This window comes from Egretta garzetta, unplaced genomic scaffold (genome assembly GCF_000687185.1).
Source record: "Egretta garzetta isolate BGI_Z169 unplaced genomic scaffold, ASM68718v1 scaffold79, whole genome shotgun sequence".
In the NCBI taxonomy this organism is placed as follows: Eukaryota; Metazoa; Chordata; class Aves; order Pelecaniformes; family Ardeidae; genus Egretta; species Egretta garzetta.
The window spans coordinates 5,089,853-5,099,960 of NW_009260791.1; the positions used below are offsets into that span (position 1 = coordinate 5,089,853).

Sequence of the window (10,108 nt, forward strand, 5' to 3'; positions counted from 1 at the left end):
GTCCCGCTGAATGGCAGCGCAGCCTTCCAGTGTATCAGCCACTCCTCCCAGTTTTGTGTCGTCAGCGAACTTGCTGATGGTACACTCCGTCCCCTCGTCCAGGTCATTGATGAACAAGTTGAACAAGACTGGGCCAAGTACCGAGCCCTGGGGAACTCCACTAGCTACCGGCATCCAACTGGACTCTGCCCCGCCGATCAGAACCCTCTGAGCCCTGTTGTTTGGTTTTCTTTTTTTTTTTTTATCTTTTCCCTATAGCCATGGATAACTCACTGGCTATAGAAGCTGGTGTGGTAATAAAAATCTTCTCACCTAACTTAAGAGTTGTGATTAATTAAACAAATACAAGTTTCTGCTTTATGATGAGAAGAATCTGACTCCAGATTCCACTTACTAGGTCTCTATTAAGTATAAGTCAACAGTTGTGTGAAGTGAATTAAACTCCAGATGTTTATACAACAAATTCCTCCATCTGAATTAGTCATCCTAGGGTCCTTCCATCATCAGTGATGAAACACAGCCCTTCTATAGCTTGATCAGCTGACATTTTAGATGCCTAATTTGGATGAAGTGAAATGCTGTCTAGGAGAGCCCTTCTTATTGCTAAAGGGCTGAAAAAGGGAGTCTTTTAGAGTAGCTCAGGTGTAGATGTAGACATTGCAGGTATCTACATTTGGACTGATGAATCCCATCTCAGGTGTTCAGCAAGTGATAGGCTTCCCTTCTGAGTCAGTACATCCATATTCAGGATGATACCAAGCAATACCTTACTGTTGAAAGCTGCCTGTATGCAGCTTAAATCACTTTATTTGGGACCACTAGTTATTTTTAAAGATCTAATCCTCGGGTTTTGTGCATGAGAAAGGATAGCAATACTAGCAATAACAATTGCTAGTGTCTGGACCGTATTCCATGTTGGGTATCTACATTTTAGAATAGATTCTGATCTGAGTCCCTGGGCGTAGTTAGAAAAGTAAACTACAGTAAAATGTATGTGGAGCATTAACAGGATAATATTAGTTACCATATATGAAAAAAAAAAACAGAATGAAACTTAGTATCAAAGACTAAACTTGTCAGTCACCTAAATAAGCAATCATATGCTGTGTCAGATATAATCGGCGTCATTTGGCTAATGCTGTTGATCTACCACAGTGATATTTTGAAATGGAAAGCTATTAAACAAATAAGTGTATTGAAATCAGCAGCATTCACAGCGTTGTAGTCAAAATTCTTCTATATTTTCATGTTTGACCCTCCTAGTGGAAGTCATGTTTTGCCTTTCTAATTAAATATTTGGTTACCCAGAGCTGGTTTTATGCTTTGGAGAAAGCCAAATTCAAGTCAACTTTTTGAAAGGAACTTTTCTACATGTATGTAGTTAGGCAGATCCTGCCTGAGGAACTGATTGTTATGTGAGTGGATTCTGAAGAATTTTCATTCAAAGCCTTTCGTTCAATGGAAGTTGGCTGACTAAAATGATTTCTGTGCCTTTTGGGCATTATTTTCAAAACAGGATTCTAAAGTCAAATTCTTAAATCTGCACCTTGGAATTTAAATGGGTGTTCTGATTTTCAAAATCCAATGGCACTTTTTAAGTTAAATCATTCATTAGGAGAGTGAAAGAGGATTTCCAGTTGGATGCTTAAGAAAACAAACAAACAAAAAAACCCCACACCTACTTTTCAAGATTTTTAACTCTAGAAGAAGAAAGCTTAACATGTGATCTGGTTTTAAAAAGTGCTGTGTACCCAATAACTCTTTCAAAAGTCAGTGTTTTCAAGCAGTGGTTTGCATTCTTAAGAGCATGCAGAGCCTCAGAGGATCCAGAAGGGTTCCCAGACAGTAAATGTGCCTTTTGTCACCTTTCAGCCTTCTTCCTAACATTGAATTGGGAAATTGCCGAACTGATCCCCCACAGAAATACTTATATTTACAGCCTCCCTTGCTGCTCTAATTTGTGGCTCCCCAGGAGATGCTTTCCTCGCCAAAAAAAAGGCTCGCAAGGACTTGCTTCCCTAGCCATAATAGCTCAAAAAATTTCCTGTTCCAGTTCTGTCCTTTTTATCACTCCCTCACCATGTATATTCCTGTGCCATTGGTTTTACTAGAGAAGCTGGTTTTATCTTTTTATTGTCTGGAATAATTGTTATATACTCTAGTTATGTAAGGGTTTCATCTGTCATAATCTTAACAGCACAGAATCAATATAAAAAAAAAAAATTGCCAAATTCACATATTCAAAACATCTAGCTCTACCAAATCTATTTTTTTAATTATGATTTAAGACCTTTTTCTTTGCTTTAGGGATTCTTAGTCTGTTACAGTACTCAAGTGATGCCTTCATCCTTTTTCTGCAGCCAGAAAAATGGGAATTTTTTTTAATGAAAGTTGTGATTTTTACATGATCACAGGAAAGGGAAAATAATAAATATGGTGAAACTTAAGATAAAATGACAAGAACTGGCAACACTGTGTTTGTCAACAGGATTGAAATGATGCTATGGTTATTTTTTTCTTTTTGTGAAGATGATCTCTTCCTTCTTTTGCTTAACTTGTGTAGCAACCCTCTAGCTTTGTTCAAGCTCGGCAGATCATTAAAACTGATGGTCTGGGCTTCCAAGGACTCAACAAAGGGCTTACTGCAACACTGGGCCGTCACGGAGTTTTTAACATGGTTTACTTTGGATTCTACTTCAATGTGAAAAACATTCTTCCAGTCAATAAGGTAAGTTCTTCACACAATGCAGTTAGACAAACAGATAAGAGGCTTGGCTATTTAATTAACACTGTATTTTTCTGTGTAAAGCTGTGGTATTTAGTAATAAACAGTGACTAACCTAGCTCTCTGTTTTGCAGAAATCTATAGCATTTTAATGGAAGCAAACCAAGGATTTGTACTTCTCACTTTTTAAGCAAAGCTGAGTATAAATAAAGTAGTCATGTTTGAATTCTCATTTTTATGAATTTCCCTTTATACCATGGTAGCAATGTAAAAAGGCAGAAATCGAGATACAGGTATGTTATGCTTACATTAGGTATGTATGCACTTTTTGTGGTAAACTGGCTTAGAATTCTGAGAAAAAATCAGTTTCTAGAACTTCTTTCAACATTCACAAACGGGTGAAGCTTGAGGAGGTGGCAGAGCTGCAGTATGTAGAGTGTTCTGGCCTTGTGCTGGGCCTGTTCACTCAAAAGAGAGTTCAACCTAGTGTTGAAGGACGACAGGACAGATTTATTCATATGGGAGGGAACCAGCCCAAAACAGGACTTAGAGGGTCGTGCCCAGGGGCTTTACATAGTATGTCCTATGAGCAAGTTAAAAAAAAAATCTTTATAGCTGTAAGTTCACATGAAGCAATTTTATTTGATACTCTTATATTCCTTTACATAACAAAGGAAACATTTCCCTTTACAACAAAGGGAAATCATACTAATGAAAACGTGGTAATACCGGCAACTTTCTAAAGGACTGTGTGAGCAAGAGCTAATGGTTTATTAATGACTCCAAAATGTTACTTGCTGAACTGAGTTTTCACTAATGTGATTTTTAGATGATGACAGTTAAACAGTCACAGGTGTTCCCTTTATACCATGGTAGCAATGTAAAAAGGCAGAAATCGAGATACAGGTATGTTATGCTTACATTAGGTATGTATGCACTTTTTGTGGTAAACTGGCTTAGAATTCTGAGAAAAAATCGGTTTCTAGAACTTCTTTCAACATTCACAAACGGGTGAAGCTTGAGGAGGTGGCAGAGCTGCAGTATGTAGAGTGTTCTGGCCTTGTGCTGGGCCTGTTCACTCAAAAGAGAGTTCAACCTAGTGTTGAAGGACGACAGGACAGATTTATTCATATGGGAGGGAACCAGCCCAAAACAGGACTTAGAGGGTCGTGCCCAGGGGCTTTACATAGTATGTCCTATGAGCAAGTTAAAAAAAAAAATCTTTATAGCTGTAAGTTCACATGAAGCAATTTTATTTGATACTCTTATATTCCTTTACATAACAAAGGAAACATTTCCCTTTACAACAAAGGGAAATCATACTAATGAAAACGTGGTAATACCGGCAACTTTCTAAAGGACTGTGTGAGCAAGAGCTAATGGTTTATTAATGACTCCAAAATGTTACTTGCTGAACTGAGTTTTCACTAATGTGATTTTTAGATGATGACAGTTAAACAGTCACAGGTGTAATATGTAGTGATATTCATATAAGAAGCTGCAATTTACATCAAAAGGGATCAGTTTCTATTCCCAGATGAAGTAACACCTCTTTTTTTTTCTGTACTTCTGAGTAGCCTGGTATTTTTGTTGGCAACATTGTGTAAATGGAGAAAAGCTCCACTTCTTATTTGCAGATCATTACAGTAAATTGAATTGCTCAAAAGCAGCTAACCCACAAGTTTCTACAAGTTTCTTTTAGTGCATTAAAGCATACTTTACAATGTACTTTAATCACACATTCTAAAAACTCAAGGCAGAAGCATGGCTTGATACTAAGATAGGAGTAAACAGGTTTATATTGATCAAAAGATTAAAAAATTATAATCAATATGCAGAACATTCAGAATCATATGCAGGTAAGGACAAAGAAGCTTGTGTGCAACTTCTATAGAAATCCTGAAGTGTTCTTGTGTAGCAATTGAAGAATAGTAATAGTATTTGGCATAATCATGCTTTCCTAGCCTTTCAGATTTAAAAAAATGGGAAATATTTATTGCATGTTTAGAAAGGTTCAGAGCTTTATGATCTGAGAGAAATTAGCACTTTATACAGACTTTGCATGCTACAGAGAATTGTTAACGTCTACAATAGATCTAGAAAACGAAAGAGAAATTACTTCAACGGTGTCAGGCAGTGGCCTGGCTGTCCTGTACATACTATCAAAAACAAAAGGCAATTTAATCAAGGGAGGATTAGATTGCATTAACTGCAAAACAGTGGAGAGGTTTGTCTTGCGCTCGACCAGTGCAAAGTGGCTTGCACGGTGGCTTGCACAGTGGCTATATCTGTGCTAGTAAATTGAGCAGCGTCACTGAAACTCAGTCATCTGTGCTGTTAAATGTTCCCTGGCACGGCTTTGGCCCAGGCCAGCCAACACTGTTCCTGGGTATGGCTTAGGAGCTAGCGCAGGCAAGGAACCGTTCCTAATAGGCATGTTTCACACAGCCAGTCTGGTTTGGATGGTAATAGCATTTAATAGCGCTAATAAAGTTAATAGGGCTCTCTAGGCCAGCTGGCATCAGTGCCATAGACAGTTCTGTACATATAGATACAGCCAATAATTCTGATCAAACTCCCATTAAAATCAATGTAAATCTTACCCTAAATTTAACAGGGTACAGATCAGGCCTCATCTGGCTTGTGTTAGCCAGCAGTGTGTCTCAGGCGTTTACATGCATTGAACTTCACTTCAGTGACTGGAAAATAGAAGTATTCAACAATATTTTGTGATCTGTAACTTAAACCTCTTCTGTCAGTAGGCAGGTGCTACAGGCTAAGAATTATCAAACCTGTACAAGGAATTTGATAGAAGCTGGTTTGCAGTTAGTCTGAAAAATATTAGCCAGTTGTAACTTTTCAAGATTTCTCACATACTTGATTTCATTACAAGACCTAATTTGTTCACTTTGTATATTTTGCGAGAAAAGAAAATCTTAAAGTCAGTCTTGTGATATTGACAAACATATAAAAATTGTGAAATAAGAATACTACACTTTTGAAATCATTTTGGCTCTTGACTATGTATCTGCTGTTCACCATCTGTAACGTAAGTGGAAAAATGTATGGAAATGTCTGTATGAGCCTTTTAGCTGTCAACGGTGCTAAACTGTGCATTAAATTTGCATCCCAATTAAGGATGTTTGCAGCTTATTTTGCCAAAAACAATAAACCTTTTATGTTGAGTGGTCAAGTGATATAAATGACATGTGTGGGTTGTAAATGTTCGTAATGAATTATTTTTCATATGTTCAGTCTATTCTGCTAAACAGACCATTTACAGCCAACCTTGTGCTCTGTTTACTGAAAATGGAATAAGCTAGGCTTGTTTCAATTGCCACTAATGTATCAACCATAGAGCATTAACAGCTATGCATCTGCGCTAGCAATCAAATCAGTCTGCAAATTTATATCGTCTCAGTTTTATGGCACCTGCCTTTATAGCGCATTTCGTAGGCGTCCAAGCCTATCATAGTTAGGTTTGATGACGAACGCTAGTTTCATTAAAACCTTTGCTCACTACCACCTCCAAGTGGCTGTCATATTTCTTGATGATATGAAATGTCCTTACTGTCTGTTAAAAGCCCCCTTTGAAACGTGGCCAACTGCAAAACTCATTTCGGGTCAGGCACTGCCTGCCCCCGCTGTCACGGATGTGCCTCCTGTCAAAAGGGCTGCTGCATCAGAGAGCAGGAGCCGAGTGGTGTGTCACTTTGTTGGAGGAGGCTCTAAATTCCTATAGGCAAAGAAGAAGAGATAGGCAACAAAAATGGTCTGTTCAGCTTAGCGAATAAACAAGAGAGTAGACAACAATTTTATTTTTAGTCATTTTCAGATCTATGCCAAGGTAGCAGTTACATGTAGGAACAGAGAGTGAAAAGGGCATGTGTTACAACACAGTTGGAAAAATGGTAAGCCAAGATGATTTAGGACAAGACTGCATCAGAGTGGGAATAGGATAACCTCAGAGCTACCATCCAAGCTCAGATTCCAGGATGACCTGTGAACTGGGAAAAAAAAAATGGCAGTGCTGTATCCAGTACGATGTTACAAGTCACCCATTGACCAGTCTCCAATCTGAGGTGTCCTGTGGCTGTGGAAACTACAGCCTGTGTTGTTTAAAGACTTCAGCCTAGGCCATCATCACCAAAGGACGTTGTACCAAAGGAGGAGAGTCTGTTGCTACCTCAGCTGTTTGTGTACTGCGGTATTCCTGTAGGCAAGACAGATACGAATTTTCAGGAGAGGAATCTTTGGTCAAAATAAAAATGTGAAGAAGAAAAAGTGAGTTTCTTCTGTTTTCCTGTGGAATTTAGGATAATGCTGAAACTGATAACCAGGTTCAACCATAGCTGACAGAGAGGCAGTCTTAAAGTAGCTAAGTTCTTGCAAGACATACAAATAAACATTTAAAAGGAGGAGAGATCCTACAAGTGCATTTTATGAGTGCCCCAGGTGAAGGAAATTTTCAGTGGGAATTTGTGCCTTATTAAACACTGAATTCCATGGGGAAAAGCCCACATAAGCCTTAGTCTGAGCTTGCTCCTTTCCAGTTATCAGTATCAATCAGTCACAAGAACCCATAGGACACCAGATTTCTTTAGTTCTGGTATTCATGGGGCTACTCTTTTTTTTTTTTTTCTTCTGTTTCATAAGTTACTGTATAGCTGAGACTGAAGACAGATAGTGCAGACAATGGTACTGGGTGCAGCGGTAAGCAATAAGCCATCCTTGTCTGGGTGCCCTTTCCTGCATAGTTAGTGTCTTAATGGTGCCATGAAAAGGTGACCTGCTTGTAACCCCAACACTTTATGAACAGTCTGATCATCTACATGGGAGAGCTGAGTCTCCAGAATTCTGTACATTTTGTATTTGGTGATCACGTATTTGTTGTCTCTTGGGTTTTTATTTACATCAGAACTTCTTTGGTGCAGTTGTTTGTTTTAGGACTAAATGAAGTGAAGTCCTAGCCTTGCCCTATGGGTCCAAAAGGTTATAGAAAAAGACTAAATAATAGATAATAATGCTACTTATAAATCTGGAGTAAGATTAATAATTTTATCAGGAAGTTGTATTGTGAAAAAAAAAATCACTGAGAGGATTGCAAACTTTTTGGAAATGTATACCCCGTACAGCAGACAGCTATGTCACTCTGGGGACTAGCCAGGAGATTTGTCCTAGTGGCTGTCATTCATCTTCTTATGCTGTCAGACATCTGACAGGTGGATTTTAAAAACTTAAATAAATGTCTGCTGCAATGAGATTGCAGTCAAGGAGGAATCTGAGATAATACCAGAATGAAAAAGCACGTTCAATTCAAACAAAATGCAGCTATGACTGTGCATTTTGGAATGCCTCTCCTGGTCATCAATATGTTTATTGTAGTTATAATTTCAGCATTTCTGATGCATCTTGACAAAGGTCAGACCTTCATTGTACTAATCAGACAGCAAGATATAGTTTACAATAAGGAGCTTACTATCTAAATGCATGAGATGGACGGAAGTTCAGGATCAATAAAAGTATGAACCTTTTCCTTAAGTTGTAGACAAATCTTGATTAAATCACAACCATATTCTTTAAAAGAATCAAAGCATGATGTTATCACAATGGTGATGGGACTCGCTTTCATCTTTTCATTTTCACCCTTTCTGGAGCCTTGCAGTGAGTCCACATCATTTTTTCCTCCTTACTGCTGATTTCTGCCAGGAGTTCACATGCCTCCAAGCCATCTGATCACATCTGTACCAGTCTCTCCCTCTCTAAGAGTAAAATTTGACAACCTTTCTTTCCAGCTCTCCTCTGATGGGTTCTGGCTCGGTGTCTGTGTTTAAAGCAACTCCTTTGAGTTTTTCATGTGTTCCTTGTTGGTTTTCTGAAAGCTATCTCCCACCTTGCCTCTGTCTGAATATACCTTTTTTCCTCTGTCTTGGAAGCTCCCCTTCCTCAGACCCATGTGTTCTTATCTTCTACTGTCTGTTGCCGTAGGAATCTCCTTTTAGCGATTAAAAACAATTAACAGGCTGGCTAAAGCAGCAACTTACAGCCTGTTTTGCTGCCAAACGCTTGATTATAATCAATGTAGCCTAGGTCAGGTCTTGTGGCACCTCTTAGCTCACCGTAAGGGTTCCTATGCTATTACGCTTCACCTTAGCCAAAAATGCCAAGAAGCAACTCTACCTGCCCCTTATTTCTGGCCTATCTCCCTTTTCAGTCCCATAATTCCTAGGTATGCCGGGCAGAACCAGAGTTGGCCATCCCAAAACCTTGTCTCTTGAAGTCCTCCTTGTCACACACAAGGACATGGAATGTGCAACACACAGTGCAAAGCCTCTCAACTCCATTCCTGGCTTCTCCGCTGACCTGTTATGTGACCTTGAGCAAATGTATTTAAATTTAGCAGTCATTGCAAATCACTTTCGGCACTTTTGTGCCAAGTGCAACTCATCTATAAAACTAATATTATGGCTTATATTTTCAAAGGAGTTTAACGCAAATACTCCAGTCCACGTATTAGTTTCGGGCTAACTTCAGTAGGCTGCGTTGCAGGTACCAACTTCAAATATGATCCTATCGTTATTCTTTATTCTTCATGCTAATTGTAAGGAACCGGCATTCTCCTTATCCAGTAAGCATTATTCTTTTATAGTGAACTTATCTATGAGGTGCTCAGAAGTACTAAAACATACTTATAGACATATTCTTTCTCATAAGATACATACCTTCATCAACTGAAAAAAACAAAAGAAAGGGTGAAAAGATCTCAAGGCAAACATCCAAATACTGAAGTAAACAAACATCTAAAAATAGCTTCAGTTAGACAAATCAATATTTATTCATCTTTGAGTTTATTGATTTTTTATAAGTTTTTTTGCGACATGTTCTGCCACTTTTGCTCAGACTGAACAGGGAAAAACAACTCATGTTCCTGAGTGTCACTGCTGGTCGGGTTTCTAAACTCTGTTATGCATGTTGGTGAACTGTCCATGTTATCTGTTTCTGGTTACTTCAAGCAACCTATCTTAGGAGCTATTCCTTTGAAGGTACCTACTTCTCTCCACTGCATATGCAAGTGTGGTGTCCTACCTTTGAACCGTTGGATTGCATCTAAGATAGTTATCTAAATCAGTAGAAATATATCTGCTATGGTGATTCATTATCGATTCTAAAATGAATCTTTGGTTATTCTGAAAAAATTAAATTAACTGAGTTCCAAGCATACATGCCTTGCCCAAAGGGTTATTTCATTGCTGGATTAATATCTATGCTGCTTATTGAATTAAGTGACCTTCCTTCAGTATGGACAAAGATAGTCTGGAAGATTTTGACTGAGATCAAAGTTTTAAACAAGGGTTTTGACAAAGTTCCCAGCAAATAAACAAG

The 10,108-nt window shown here is 38.4% G+C and overlaps 1 protein-coding gene across 1 annotated transcript in view; it reads left to right on the top strand.

Moving 5' to 3' along the window:
• Positions 1-10,108, top strand: part of SLC25A21 (solute carrier family 25 member 21) — a 114,094-nt gene that overhangs the window by 97,008 nt on the left and 6,978 nt on the right. Inside the window, exon 6 of the mRNA XM_009646683.2 lies at positions 2,564-2,728. Within this exon, the coding sequence (XP_009644978.1) occupies positions 2,564-2,728 (165 nt within the window). The remainder of the gene's footprint in view (positions 1-2,563; positions 2,729-10,108) is intronic.